The sequence below is a fragment of the Embiotoca jacksoni genome, unplaced genomic scaffold (genome assembly GCF_022577435.1).
Source record: "Embiotoca jacksoni isolate LCO1_2020_lvr unplaced genomic scaffold, fEmbJac1.0.p SCAF_9, whole genome shotgun sequence".
Lineage (NCBI taxonomy): Eukaryota > Metazoa > Chordata > Actinopteri > Embiotocidae > Embiotoca > Embiotoca jacksoni.
In genome coordinates this window covers 16,811,496-16,828,155 of record NW_027185447.1, presented here as the reverse complement: position 1 = coordinate 16,828,155, position 16,660 = coordinate 16,811,496, and the positions used below count along the sequence as shown (strand labels likewise).

The window sequence follows — 16,660 nt, the reverse complement described above, 5'->3', positions numbered from 1 at the left end:
ACCTGACATTGTCGTGTTTCTGGATATAGATCTTATGAAACATCATGTCTTCCTTCTTGGCATTGATGTCAGCCTTCATCTCCATGGCAACATGCCTTGGCAACACTGACAGCAACAGGCGTTCCTGGAAAAGACAAAAAAGAAACAAAATGTAGATTGTGTCATTCATAATATTATTGTTTACGTGCACTATGTCACATATTTATGTGTTCTATAATCATGTAAAAATTAAATTGATGATATTCTGTATTTTTACTGATCCTTTTAACAAGTGTTGTCAGCTCCTGATATATCTTAATAGTCTGTGCCGTAAAGCTCCTTTGTTGTTTTAAAACCATCAAAAATTTAACAATGAACCACAATGTTGCACTGGCTGACATGTTTTTTTCATTTAGATAAACATGACCCCTACAGTTTATTTTGTTTTGATCCCACATTTCTGCTGCAGAAAAGATCCAAACTTGCCTTAATTTGTTGCTGAAAATTTGCTCCTGTTTGAGTACAATTTCCTTAAAACTACAGCTGTTTCAGGAAATAACGATTTTTTTTTTTTTTTTTTTTTTTTTTTTTTTTTCAAAAATGAACCAACTAAACGAATAGATTTGAACCTAGTTTGTAAAAATGTCCTCAGCACCAGACAGGATGTGAAGTCAGGAAACAGTCTCCCATTGGGTGTCGTTATTTTCTTATTCATGCAGCTTTCCTAGAAGTATTTTTTGGGTCACTTTTTGTACGTATGGGATCCCCTCATAAAACATGACAGGAAATGAGTGGAGACCATCACAAGGTCAACTCTTAGACCTCCACTAAAGCGTCTCAGTCCTGTTCACACAGCTGTCGAGCCAAACGCAAAAACATAAGATTCCAAAGTGAGCCACAAAAAAAACAAAAAACTCTTTTAGTTACATCCATTTACAAAAATTAACAACAAGCTCTCTGTCATTCTCTTTAAAGTGAAACACTTTTCAAAAATAAGCGTTGGGTGTCATTTTACACTGCATTCACATAGCCCAGTGTGCATGTGTTTGTGTGCAGGCCTACCTGTTGCTGGTTCTCCCTCTGCAGGTGGAGTCTGGCCTGGATGTATCCTCTGGTCTCCTGGAAGGCTTGTCTCTGGGAAACTTCAGCAGGGTAGTGGGTACAGATGCCAATGATGTTGGTGCAGAGGAAGATCAGGACATTAGCACTCACCTGGAGAGAGGAGGGAGAATGACGTGTCCAGCATTAAGACAATAATCCACCATCTGCTAACAATGTAGTTGTTATTGCTTCCAGGATAAAATGGTTTCACAAATCTGTGTTGTAAATATTAGTATTTTATCTTTGAACCAAATCTCGGGACATTAAAGTGACAGTGATGCAAACAGACACACGAGATATGGAGAAAGGCCTTTAGTACAGCTCAGGTGCTCATCTTTACCAGTAATAGGACATTAAACATGAAATGGTGTCAGGGTTTGTATTATGCTCTTTGTAAGGCTTAAATTAAGATTATGTTTGCCCTCTGACACATTTACATTGTGGGCTGTCCAACAAATAAAACAATAAAATGTTCTCAGACTAATCTAATGGATTGTCCACTGTTTGGATGGTGTTAAATGATATATAGGTGATCTGCTAATCAGGACATTTGTGGTTTAAACTTACTATTTGTCAAATATTTTACATGAGAAAGTATGTCGGCTAGAACTCTCATGTTTGCTGTTTTATATATAAATCAGCTGACCAAATCTGATGGCAAATCAGATACACTGACAAAGCTTCACATCTGTACAGATGTTCCAAGAATCTTTACATCCTCACCATAAGTTTGTGTTGTTCAATAGGCTACTTCAAGACTGAAAACAGTATTATTAATATTATAGAACTACTTCTTTAAGAACTATCTGTAATATATATACTCAATAAACCTCCATAGAGCAAAATCAAACAAATAAGGGACAAAGATTTCACTCGATCCACACTCAACAAACTTGCACCTGACCGCTGATGTCACAGTCTAAAGGCAAGATGGTGTTTTCAGAAGATGTAATCAGTTGAAAATCAGTTAAAAGCACAAAAACATATCCATGCCTATTTCTGTAAACATTAAAATATTCACATATACTCATTTTTGTATCTTTGTAACTCATCTATATCATTTAATCTTCAATAATCACATTTATTTGCAGATCTCGAGTGTCTACGGCTTATATATACTCTCGAATGCCTCACACACACACACGCACACGCACACACACACACACACACACGCACACACACACACACACACACATGCACACACACGCACACATGTGCACCCACGCACGCACACACGCTCGCACACACACATACATTTCCTCCAACAGGAAATGGTCCTATTTGTGGGATCAGTTGTCCCCTTTGCTCCTCACAGTCCACTGACAGTCACCAGAAAAAAACCTGTCCCCAAGCGCATTGTGGGAATTGCTGTTGACCCGACACAGGGCCACTTTCCTAAAATACGTGCTGTTGTTTAGAGGCTGAGGCTCCTCACGCGGAAGGCTCCATGTGGACACTAACAAAGGTTGAGTGTGCACCAGAAAGGAAGCGTAGAGATGATACATCCTGTATCAAACACCAGCCGGGCCAGAGAAAAAGGTTTCAGGTCGGCAAACTGAAACTTTTAATTTAAACAGGGTTTCGCTATTTACATCTGCATGTTTTGGACAAACAAATCTGTTTTCTCTTTCTGATTTGTTTCTTTGTGGAGTACTTATGGGCAATATTGTGCAGGATGTGGATATGTGGCCTGAATGTATCACACACTGACATCTCCTGGGTAAAAATGGAAATACACAAAGGTAATTCCACTATAACATAGTACCCACCAAAAACAGACAAAACAACAGTAATGCATGAACAGAAGGGATAACTCTTATTACATCTTCGCCAATGACAGTTTTCAATTATTTATAATTGCGGACTTCTTGTACACATTAAACCAAGAGGCATCCATGTCTTGTGCCTCAACATATCAGAATGATAATATCTGCCATGGTATTTTAATCCAGTAATTGTTCGTATGACATTTACTTTGTTAAATGCTTGTTTGAAAATGGTACACAATGGAGTCTGCATATTTCAACACAATCAGAAGTTTCTATTAATATCCACACATTTTTTGAAGAAAAAGGACACAACTCAAATAATTTAGGGAGTTAAGTATCCTAATCTGAAGAATTTGACAGTCATTGCCCAACAAACTTTATATTGTAAAGGGATATGTGACACGATAGATGTAAAATTCATACTGAGGAAAGTTTTTATAGTTAAAAAAAATGGCAAACAAATACATTTCTCCACAGAGACATGTCTTAGCTTGAGCTATACTACTTTTGTTAACTGAAAGTTATTTATCGGCAAATAATATGGAATCATTCCTATTAACACTTGTTATATTCAATAGACTAGAAATGTCAAAAGTAAGGTTCTAACTGTCATCGGCTGTTTTCAAATTTTTTTCCCCCTAAACTACTATTTTCAACTTCCCTTCTTAAGACATATATATGATATTTCTCAAATGATATTGGTATTAAATTAAAGCCAATAAATATACCTCTATGAAATTGCCAAAATAATTCAGTTTTTTGTAAAGAATCACTATCCTCATTTATATAATCGTAGATACTTCCTGAAAATATTTCTTTAACAAGTGCAAAAAGAGTATTTTTAGAGGCGCTCCACAAGACTAATATTTCATGATATTACTTTAAATCTACACAGTATGTTTAGGACCATGATTGTCAAACTTCCGCACTTCAAATCTTCTGATAACTGGAACTTAATGAAACAAAAACATAACATCTCATATGGTTGAGCTCGGTAGAAACAGACTTTTTTGTTAGGCCTAAAAAAAACAAAAAAAAACTCTTTCCTTTTCCAGAATCATCAATCTCGGTTTTCCAGAATTACAGCACATTTTTCAGTACAATTTCAATCAAACTTAATGATAATGTGTACCAAAGAACTAAGGTGAGCAGACATCATAAATTTTGAATAATTGCTAAAAAAAATAAAATAAAGGATGCAATCTTGAAAGCAACCACATGAGCCTTTCTATAGTACTGTCATGTTTAAGCATGTTTCAGGAGAGTTTGCACGTAAACAGAAGCATGAATGAATTAACAGATCCAGAAAACTGTGGCTGCAAAAGACTTCTGAGAATAGCAGCAGAGGATAAAGGTGAGCCAAGGTGACATAGTTTACAGAGTATCACCGACATGAGACTAGAAACAGATGGGTAATGGGGAGGTGAGTTTGAAAAGAAAGTAAACAACGGTTGGGGGTAAAAAAAAGAAAAAGAAAAGGAGAGCAGCATAATGGACAGCACTGATAAAACTGAAGAATGACAGATGTTGAGGGGAAAGAAGGAAATTGGTGGTCAGAACAGAAGCGGGATGAGGAAGGAAAAAGACAATGTGAGGATGACAAGAGAAAGAGAAAGAGTGAGGGGGGAGGTGGGGGAGCAGGGTGGGGGGGGTGTGGGGGGGAGGCAGGGCAGATATGGGCCACAGTGACATTAGGCAGATGGCTCTGAGGGCTCAGCTCTGTTTACATTACTCTCACTGTTCAAGCAAAAACAGCCATGAGACAAAATTGAAGCTGCGGCACGAGGCGTGTTTACAGGTGAACGTCTCCTGTCACTCTGAATGGGCGCTCAGACGTGACTTTGACGTGTGGATACAAGTTTCTTCGTCCTATGCAACAAGCTGCAGACGCTGTAAAAATTCATCTGTCGAGATTCACTCAATGTTCGGATCACACTCCATGTGTCTGAGCTCACAGCCTCAAACTAATTGCTTGCTTTTCTCAAGAGGGCACGGACGAGAGGGTTTACAGAGTACACAGTGAGGTCCTGTGTTTACGCAACAGCACTCCACCTCTCCAGGAGCTCTACTCAGCGTCTACCTGCTTCCTGTACGCGCTGCCACGCTCTCGGTCCACGGCCACCGCACCTGCTCGTGTCCTCTGTGTGCTACAACACACTCATTCATCTGAACTCATCACTTATCCTGCTGGCCTTCCTCTCGCTGGCTTGGTCCAGCACCATTATAATCTTACCACGATGCATTGTCAAATAGGATTCATGACTGAGTTACGGAAATGATTACTGCCTGCTAAAAGGGTTATGTCCGGTTTTTTGAGGACAAAAGAAAACCAGGAATTAAACAGCACGTCACAGGAACATCACATAGATTTTTTTTTTTACATAAAAGCAGTTGTCATTTCCCCCAGGGGTGACATGACGGATGCAGCCAGGCAGGCGGGCAGTCTGTGGAGAGGACCTCGGCCTAATCCCTGCATATCAAAATGGCATTATGTAAGAGCTGCGCTGATCTAGACACGACCAGCAAAACAGCAGTAGTACTGGCCATTCTGCCGCATAGATTAAAAGGCATTTTGTCACAAAAGGCCCCCAACAGTTTAGAGAGAATGGGCCAGCTCAATCAATAAGTGATCAGCACGGCTCTATGGATGCATCGCTGAATCAATAATCAGCTCTGTGCATAACAAGTGGAAATACCTCCACAATAAAAAGGTTAAGAAAAATGGGGAACAAACCTGAATCAGAGTATATTTTACACCCCTAACTCTTGTCGTGAGTTGAGATATTTAAAAACTTTCTTCTGACGTTTATTTAAGATTTGTCTAAACTACTATTTTAAATCCTAGTAGGGATCCTAAAGTTTCCACAAATACCAAATATGTGTAAGGATTTTGGGAAAATGTGCATAAAATGGTGCGCAACAATATATAATTTTATGAATATTGCAGCTATAAAACCCATGGTGTTGTGTTTTAATATTGCACTCAATGTAAACATAGTATACCACCAATTAAGAGCTGGAACTATCTGATACAGACAGATAATGCGAAATAAGATCATCTTAGTGAACTTTAGAGATACTTAAGGGGAAAATTTAAGTGGAAAAATAGAAGTTAAGAGTCTTAATATTTGAGCCTTTTCTCAGAGTTATATTAAAATTATGAGATAGTTATAATTGTTGTCACGATTATCATGATTATAAGATAGTGAGTCATAATCATGGCAGAAATTAGCTGCTCCAAACTGTAATGACATGCATTTCAATTGCAGCCTTACAGCAAAGAATTAACAAAGTCAGTGAGATTCATCCTCCAGGGACCACGAATGTACTGTATGTACGAAATGTCAATGGTTGCTGACAATGCCCTGCTAGCATGGCTGAGAGAGAAGGTGACCATGAGAGGGGGGGGCTAATGGAATATTCAGAAAATGTATTTATAATTTTTATTATCCTTTATGATGGATCTAGCACAGCAGCCATTCACTTCAGCAGGAAGTCTGTGGTCTTGAATTTATAAACATGGACTTTTAAGGTCATCGGGGCCCCTCGTCAAACTGGGAAAGACTGTTCACTAAGAGGAGGGAGCGTTGTGGGAGAGTGTGGGCAAAGGAGACGTTCAGCAGAGTCCTACGACAATAAATGTAGAGTAGCAGCTTTATTAAATCAAAGCAGCTACAGTCCATGATTGTACATTAACAATGGATCGCGTGGCCAGTGACATGAGAAAGGGGTCACTTGTAGTGATAATTATCTCCTGACTCTGCTGCTTTTGGCAGGGAGCCAAAATGCTCTAAAACCAAATAGCCGAAAAAGTTACTGACTAGCCGGTGAACACAGTGGAGTAAATACAAGTTAAAGAGGCAGATATTTTCCTCAGGAGTCGGTTGAGATAATGACAAATGTTGTATACAGAACGGTAAACAAAGGGAAACATGAGACTGTCTGCTAACAGGTTTGTAAGAGCTTGTTTCTGCTGCAAATAGCAACCGAAGCAGTTATTGCAAGTTTAAAGGCCAACATGAAGGAAACCTGATCAACAGGAAATCTAATTTACAGGTGGAACTTATGATTCGATTTCATTTGAAATCACAGTTTGAAACTGACAAAAAGGTTTCCAGATAAGTCTAAGTATCTCTTTTCTTTCTTCTCAGTATGTTCACACGACACAGCAGTAGGTGACCTGGCCCCTCCTTTAATTCTCTGTCCTGCTTTCTATTTCACTCAACAATACTCAGCCAACACCCAACACTGACCACAAGTATGTGTGTGTGTGTGTGTGTGTGTGTGTGTGTGTGTGTGTGTGTGTGTGTGTGTACACACTACCAGACCGTGTCAGACACCTACAAATGGTAATACTATTTCACCACTTCGTTTAGGCTCCTTCGAGGGGATGTGAGATGACGGAAGACCGTGAGATGAAATGAGTGAAATAGATATTGAAACTGGGCGCCAAAAAGGGTGTACTTTACGCCATAACGCACTTTAGTTCAGTTATAAGTAAGAAACTACCCGTCATTTTCCCCAGACATGTGCTTTATCTCTTGAACCTAATCAGACAGCCAGTCAGTTTACAAACAAGCTTTGCTGTGAGGTCTATGCAGGTATTATGTTCATTCTCCTGACTTAATATTAACGGTAAAAGAGCTAACTTTGAAGCCAGCAGTCATTAGAGGCCTCCTGTGCGAGATGTGATGACGATTTATATATATATATATATATATATATATATATCTTGATGTTGTTGAAGCGTCTCTCCCTCTCTCTGCGTGAGCTTCTTTCTCAGTCTTGTGAAAGGTTCTGCTTAGTGTTAGTCTGAAATTCACACCCACAGAGACTGTGAATTATCAGAGATGCCAGCGCAGCTTTCACTTAGCAACTATCACCCACATTCCTCAGCCTCCCTCCGAGGACCTGCAGTCCCCCACCCAGGTTCGGGGAGGGTGCAGCGTGGGGGGGACCGGCCAAGGGTGGGAGGGGGGGAGGGGGCGGTGGGTGTCGGGCCGGGCTGATGACTTTTGTCTTACAGACTCGTTACGCCATTACATTTAGTTGACTCTTTTATCCAAAGCGACTTACAACATATCGATGGTTCAGCGTCTTGCTCAAGGACACTTAGGCGTGCGGACAGGAGGAGCCGGGGACTGAACCACCAACCTCCCGATTAGCGTGCAACCCAGTCTACCGACTGAGCCACAAGCCTCCGTCAGAACATGCTGTCTTCTCAGGATGTTCTAGTTTAACCTCCTACCAACAATTATTTTACCGGTTGATCAGTTAATTGTTGAATTGTTAAAATGTCACACATTATCTCCTAATATGAGTCCAAGTCTTGATGGATCAATTCAGAGGATGTCCAACCTTTTCCTACACCTGTCAAACCTTTTGGCTCTTGTATGGAACAAACAGTACTCTGTATAGATTAAAGGCAAATTTACCATCAGTATTTTTTTTTTATTTTTGTTTTTTTTAAATCAGTGGGTCCTTGAAAACAGACAAACATAGACAAAAGCAGACGGATCGTTTTCTAGTACGTGACTCTTTATTTGGACGAAAAAAATGTAAGATTTCATTGGCTTAAACCAGCTGGCTAAATATGCTCGTGCTATGTTCGACAAGCTAACGGGTCTTAAATGGCCACTTGAAGACTACGTACGTATTATTGTGCTAAAACAAGTAGGCTAAAGCGACATGTCCCAGCCTCGTCATCAGCAGCTTATACGTGCAGGAGACACGGAAATAAACAGCACTGTTGTTGTATTCCAGTTTAGAGCAACTCAGCATTATAAATGTAACAAATATAACAGAGGCATCTGTCTATCTCTGTTCATGATGGAGCTACTTCAGTCTGAACTTCTACAAAATCCAACACAGAGAGAGAGCTGCCAACCAAGTTCCACACACTGAAAAAAATACTATACAATGGATTTGCAAAACGTAACACGAGTAATGTTTTTAATGATCTGCTAACTCTTGACGGCGTAAGTAACACTGAATTACTACTTCAGGTCGTAAGCTTAGTTAGTTGTACATGCGAAAGATTGCAGACATTTCACTGGTAATTCAATTCCTCACAACTTTGCTCTTGTGTTTGTGGTTTTGAGAAGGAAAAAACAACGGACAGATACCTTCCTCACAACTTTTAAAAAGCCAAATATGACTCATACTAATGCAGCTCGGTGCACACTGCTTCAATATATGAAGAAGATGTTGAGCCTTTTGTTGCAACTCTAAAGTTAGACAATCCCTGTCTTTAGTTTAACAAACTGTCAATTAATCTACTAATCCTGTCATCACTGCTTAACTTTAAATAGCTTGGCGCTGTCATGGACTCACAGGCCACTTAAATATACTGAGAATATTTCAAGTTGACATGGAAAAAATAATTTAGTGAGACAGTACTTCGCAGAAAACCGTGGAGAACAAGACACTGAATTTATAAGAGCTTTTCCCAGAGGGAACAATGACTGATGGGATATTGTTATTGAAACGGAGCCAGCGAGAGTGCAAGTCAGAGCTCATCGGCCTTTGAGGAGCATCTGGAACTCTTTAGAACATCTGTGTTAGATCAGGCTCTGTAAAACACGCTCTCGTACCCCCGAACACAACGGCAGCGCTCTCCTCGTCTCAAAACATAAGAGTCTCTCCCCCAGGTCGGCCCTTATCTTTGCTCGAGAGCGTCGGTTGTTTATTTCCATATACTTTCATTTCATTTATTTTTTCCTGCCTCCTCCCACTCTGACTCGTGCTCAGTGTCACTTACACCCTTTGTGAAAGAGTGTGTGTATGTGTTTGGTGCCAGGCCACCGCTGGGTTTGTGTACTCAGCCCGAGCCCCGTGTCTACACACAGCTCACGCTGCCCTTATCTGAAATGACCAGGACCACATCAACAGATAAATAGTCAAGCCCCGCCCGCTCACTCTGCTGGCTCCCTCAGCTGGGTGGTCTACACACTGTCTGTCTGGAGGAAAGCGGCTGAGACGCAGCACAAGCAGACATTTAATTATTACGTCACATAAAACATCTCTGTTTTTAAAGATTGTTTTTGGGAGTATTTCATGCCTTCATTTGATCATGAAACATGGGGACAGAGGTCGGGGGAATGAGCTCCAGCCTCGCTGCTCAGGGGATTTTCTCCCATGTTGTATCCGGTCCCTCCACATGAAACAGCTTTTTAACTGCAGAAAACAAAGAATACTGTGGAGTACATTTTCCTGTCAGCTCCTGTCGTGTCTATTACCTTTTAGATTAAATTTGTGATGAACAGCAGAGCAGAGTTTCTCAGGAAATCCTTCCCAAGACATTTCCAGGACAAACATCAATCAAACTTTTTATAGGCAGTTTAAGTTTCTAAATTCTGTCACTATTGTGACTGACATAAGGCAGTGTCATTTAAACATAAAAAAAAAAACTTACCATTCGGGTGTACCTTTATTTATATTTACTGCCTCATCCCTACCTCATGGTTTTACTTTATATTCTAAATGACAACGGTTTCATGAAACTCATAATTTTTAAAGTGGTTTCCATTGTTCTCTGTTGATTTAATCCACTTTTAACAGTGGATTTTCATCATCGGTCTTTACCTGCACATTTATTAGCTGTGAAATGAGATAGAAAATGCTACAGGAATTGTTGACTTGTGTAAATGTCATAGATAAATGAATCTAATAGCACATGGAAAGTCCACAGAGTGCCTTTTCTGTCTTTTCTAAAAACCGAAAGTGAAAAGAGATCTGATCATGCTGAGTCTAAAATCGCATTCAATCATTAACTGTCTCCCATAATAAAACAACAGTTTACTTTCCAGGAAGAAGTAAATTGAAATTTTAAAAACTTTTCTTTAACATTGTCTTGTGGGATTGTTAGTAGAAAGTAGTGTTTTTTCCATCATGCGAATATGTATAGCCAAAAATGTCATATGCGGATAGTTCACTTTACAGTAAACAGAGTGTGAGTCTCAGTCTAATATTGCACTTATTGTATAATTATTTATTGTTCTCTACATAAATGTGATGTGTAAGATAAATCACATAGACAATGAGTGAGTGAAACTATTTCTATCTTCTTTTAAAACAGGAAATAAGTGGCAAGAGATTTTGCTCCCAAAAAGTGTCATTTATTTGGAAAGGCAGTCAAAGTATATTTTCTTGCAACAAACATGTTCTTAAAGCTAAAACACACAGAATACACTAAAGAAAGACTAAAGAAAAAACAAATTCTATTCATCAACATGAAAGTATAATTGATGACAGATTTCTATTAATAATTTTATCTGTTGGTTTTTATTATCTTTTCACAGTTTTCAACATCTTTGAATGTTTCAGAGGCTCTGCAATAAAACACAAGAACATAAACATTATAGAAACAATGCACAGCCGAGTCACAAACTATTACTTGTAATGAAAAGCCAGTTATCCTGCTCACACTGCTAATGTTGGAACTCTTTATTCTTCAGTCGTGTCTGTAAACACTGACAAGCTGGGGGTCCTCACACTGGAAAAACTACACAACACACATTTCTGTTGGCAACCAGGCGGGTGTGACTTCTGTGGAGAGAGTGTGACTATTAAAGTGTTCTGGCACCGGAGTTGGAAAAAGTGTTTCTAGTTAAATGGCAACAGAATCTGCATAAAAAATGGGATGCTTGAGGAATTCAAAACCTTTTTTTTTTACAATATTATTAGTTTTTTCTGGAATGCAATGGGACCCCCGCAAAGACATTAGGCTGCACGTACTGTGGACAGACCACACGTTGAGGGATAACTGCTGTGATTACACAAGAACCCTCTATGAGGAGTTATGTCAACATTACAGGAATGTAAAGGGGTTTTAATTAGCGATAAAAAACCAATTATCTGCGTGAGGGAAAGCAACTCGTATAAATAAGTTAACCATACAAGGTCAATTATTTAAATCGATGATCTTCCTTTAAAAACTGTGTCTTTGAGGCCAAAAACACATCGTGCACTGTTTCCACAGGGGCTACAAACATGCACAGTCATAGCGAGCTGACCAGAGATAAGCGTCTCTGAACCAGACAACTGGCAAACAACATCCTGTGCATCCCTCCCTCTCGACTTCCCACCACCACCACTGATATGACCTCTTCCCTGTCATCGCTATGTTTAATTATGGACTGTCTCATTTTGACAGCAGGGGGGAGGAAAACAAAGCACAAATCTACCCGAGCAGCCGAACAGCAGCGTTGTCTAGAAAGCTCAGGACCCCTCTGACCCCCCCCCCCCCCCCCCACCCCATCCCCCCAGCGCCCCTCCAGCTTTCTGATTGTCAGAAGGAGAAATGAACAGCAGAAATCAATTTTGACCTGATTTCTAAAATGTTTTTTTTTTTTTTTATCTTTACTTGAGGCAACGGTTACCAAACTGGGTCTTGGCTGCTTGAGTCGTAGTTGTTTCCATGGCAACCCCTGGACCAACTCAACACAAGCACTGAGGGAGACACTTAGCAATGCTGTTTATTCCCCATCAGTCTCAGAAGTGATGCTAAACTGATAACTCCGTTCCTAGCGCTCTTATTGGTCCACGGATTGGCTGACTGGTGGTGTTGGCATATGTGTGTGTGTGTGTCTGAGTGTGTGTGCGTGTGTGTGTGTACATTTATGTGTCTGTGACCATGAAAAAGATACAAGCAGTTACATGACAAGTGAAATGTGTTAAAACAGAGAAAGATCACGTCACATTTTGGTGTATCAACTCCTAAACCTCTGTGGATCCTTTGACTGAAGCTATGATGTGTGTGTGTGTGTGTGTGTGTGTGTGTGTGTGTGTGTGTGTGTGTGTGTGTGTGTGTGTGTGTGTGTGTGTGTGTGTGTGTGTGTGTGTGTGAGTGTGTGAGTGTGAGTGTGTGAGTGTGTGTGTGTGATCCCGTCAGTCAGCACCCATCGCGGTCATGAGCGAAGCGTACATGTGACAGGTATCCTCGTTAAAATGCTGCTGCTGAGTTAAACACACAAATTATTTATCAAGGAGGCTGTTGAAGGACTGCGTGGGGAGAATATCAGATTCTCCTCCCATCGCACCGCCTCGCTGCTTCTTCCTTTCCCTTATACGAGGAGCCTCATTCTATAGCTGCAGCTCTGCACAGGTGATCGTCACAGACTGACACGTTCCTCCACCGAGGTCCAAGTCTCAGATCTCGATGCGCGATGCGCACAAGGTTATTCTAGCACCGGGAGCTGCTGGGAAACTGCGAACAGCTGATGCAGTCGATTCGGTGTGAGTTTCGCTCTGACTGAACTGCATCTGTTCTCTGTGTCAACTAACATCCTGGACATTTTTAAATTGAGTAAACAGCTGTTTGGAAAGTTTGACGTGAGACCACAGATGGCTCGCCTATATACTGAGTGCATTACTACAGTCAGATCCTTATTCAAACCCTATTCACTAATCTGATGAAACATACTTTGAATAAGAGTCCCCTGAGTGAGGGTCAACTCGGAGGCCTGATCTGCCCTGTGTGCTATTTTCAGGTCTTAACTCACCATCTTTGTTGTGGTCAGAGCTGAAAGATCATATTAGGAACCTCTAACCTTCTAACCGTGTGTGTGTGTGTGTGTGTGTGTGTGTGTGTGTGTGTGTGTGTGTGTGTGTGTGTGTGTGTGTGTGTGTGTGTGTGTGTGTGTGTTTCATAGTATGTGAATATCCAGAGAAGAGAGATAGACTGACCTGCCTGTTGGTCTGACGCAGGCTCTGATAAGACTGTTCCACGTGACGCAACAGTTAACAGAAATGCCAAGGGCCAGGTATTTTTAGGAACCAGTCTTTGACCTCTCACAGCACTTGTGTCAACAACATCCACGCAACAATGGCCGCCATTGTCAAGGACCATAAAGCAAATAACTCTGGGGGTGAAGAATGTGCAACTACGAGAGGTTTCTGTGACAAAAAACCCCAAAAGTTCCTTGATAAGCAAAATGGCGGTGCTCATTGTGCAAAATAAAGTGCATAAATCTGATTTAATCTTGTACAGAAGAACATGCAGTACATGTCGGTATGCACATTGAACTGGACACCCCCACATGCAGGCAGGACCACTGTTTAGTGATGTCACTTCCACAAGAAAAACAATTCTGACAAACATTCAATGGGGTCGACGAGGGGAGGCGTCAACCATAACAAAGCATGAGATGGTGTGTGTGTGTGTGTGTGTGTGTGTGTGTGTGTGTGTGTGTGTGTGTGTGTGTGTGTGTGTGTGTGTGTGTGTGCGTACTGCACAGCTACGGCTAATTGATTTCAGCTGATGGAGTCTGAGGATCAGAGACATGATGACATAAAAATGGAACAGCTGACACGTAAGAGAACGTCTCTTTTACAAACCAGTCTTTGTTTCTTAAGTCTTTTAAAACAAGGTGCTTCTAACTGCGAGATGTTACAGTTTATAGCACAATAGCGTGTACAATGGGACACGCAAAGTGAATCCGAGGACCGACACTCGATTCTGGTGTACGCAGCTGTAAAAACACACGTAGCAACCAATGCCAAGAGCAATAGATCTCAGGAAACAACCAGATGGCCTGCATGTGTATTTGAGGGGTTTGATGGGATTAAGAGCCATGCATTTCAAGAGGTCTAGCAAGTAATACTCCACATGGAGCAACCAGATAACATCAAGATGACTGCAAGAGCCTCGGCTGCTCTTACATGACAGATTCTGCTGCGACAACAGTGAAAAAACACAGACAATCCTTGACAGAATTAACATTGTATAACTAATTTTCAGGCAGGAACATACTGTAATCTCATTTGAAGTTTTGTAATGAGATTTCTGTTGCTGTGTAAAATCATATTTTGCTCAACAAATCATGATGATCCTTCTTTTAAAAGGGGCTGAAGCTAACTTCTGCTTCTGTTACTGTTGTAGATGTCTTAAATTAAGTTTGGTCTATATACTGTAAATTATCCACAATGTTATTTTGTATTTTACCATGATCACGGCATCTTGCCCAGCGTAATGTCAATTTGCATAAATTATGTATTAAATATATATATATATATATATATATATATATATTCGCCTGCATCCTGGCAACATAAGCAAGCCTCCCCCTCTTTAAATCAGGGACGAGAGCTCACACAACAATACAAGACAGTACAGAAAATCTCTAAAATAAATTTACAAATCAAATAGTTTGTTAGCTAAAAATGTCACCTTCAATCTTTAATGTAGTTAATCAGTGCTTTTGAGGTTATCACGGTGCTGCCAATGTGGTGGTAATGAGCAACACTGACATTGACCCCTGAGTCTCTGTCCATGCTCTTGGAAGAAGGAGCTGGCAGATTTTCAAGAATTTTCCAAACTTTTGGGTATTTTTGTGTGCTTCTCATGTCTCAGGCATTTATTAGTCTCTTACTGCACACAAACTATTAGTGTAAAATCAACAAAAAAAATACAGGATTTCTGGGAAAATGCATGCTGCTATTACTGCTGCTTTCTGATAGTGCTTTGAAATCCATTTGTAGGTGCAATGCAAAATCTTATTGTACTTGAGTATAAAGACAACTATCCATCCATCCATCCATCAATACAACTATAAGCAGCTTTTAAAACTACAGTCTAATATGCAAATAAAAGGAACAAAATTCCATGTACGTGGATGGAGATGAATCAGCATCTCATACTTTCTCTGACATCCAACACTTTCACAGCTGATCGAAGAGGCATGACGCGAAATCACACTTCCAGAACTGTCAAACTCAACCCAATTTAGTCAACAACAAACAACAGATGACGGTGAAAAGAGGATCCCTCATACACAACTTTATAATCCTCTGCACTCATCAGCACCAACAGAAACCCGGTGAGGTTAATGAGTTATTGGAGAAAGAGGAAATACTTCCACACCAGCGAAAAGCAGTGATTGATGACACTGTATTAGTGTGTCACATAGTACACAGACAACCTTAGGAATAAACAGAATTGCTGGGCTGCAGCTATCTCATGACATTCATTTACTTCACGATGGCAAACAATGTTGGAGCCTGTGATGGATTACACTACAGTATATCATTAATGATGTTGCAGAGCACACAGTTATCACTGAGTTCCCACGAAGCCCTGATCTTCAGTAATTCATAATAGTAATAGAATTCATTTAAAATAAATCCTCACAATGGTATGACAATGCGACTTATTTGGGTTATTTTCTGAGAATAGATTCTGCTACAAACCAACATGTGAAAGGATATCCCACTGAATATATAGGTTATAGCAATGGCAGAGACATTACAGTGATAATCAGTGATCATTAAGTCAGATATCCACCTATTGTTTTCATGTAATGGCCTTCCTATTATGTTTCAAATAACTTTTCCCCCACAACAGAAACAACAGTTGTAAAAACAGCGAAGACATTACAGAAGGCAAACAGCCACCATACCCCCCCCCCACACACACTCTCTCTCTCTCTGGCCTCCCCCCCATCACCCCACCCTTGGAGAAAAGTACAAAGCGTCCCTTGTGTGAGAGCACAGAGACCTGAGTGATACTGCTTTATATCATGGTAATCTCTCACTGTCACACAACAACAACGCACGCACACGCACACGCACACGCACGCACGCACGCACACACACACACACACACACACACACACACACACACACACACACACACACACACACACACACACACACACATACAGTTGTCCAGCCGGGGCGGTTCATTCAGCCCACTGACCTTCAGTGAGCCCCTGAGACCTTGGCATGACATACAAACAACACACTGTACAGCAAGACCCATAAACGCCAAAGCACATGCAAATACGGCAATACAACATGTTAACAAAGCACAG

The 16,660-nt window shown here is 40.5% G+C and overlaps 1 protein-coding gene across 2 annotated transcripts in view; it reads right to left on the bottom strand.

Annotated features, from left to right (window-relative positions):
• The window catches only part of adcy6a (adenylate cyclase 6a), a 35,041-nt gene that overhangs the window by 10,829 nt on the left and 7,552 nt on the right, over positions 1-16,660 (bottom strand). For both annotated transcript variants that reach the window (XM_069140095.1, XM_069140096.1), the window contains exons 4-5: positions 1,042-1,191; positions 3-124 (exon numbers count right to left, since the gene is read on the bottom strand). In XM_069140095.1, coding sequence (XP_068996196.1) covers positions 3-124; positions 1,042-1,191 — 272 coding nt within the window. The remainder of the gene's footprint in view (positions 1-2; positions 125-1,041; positions 1,192-16,660) is intronic.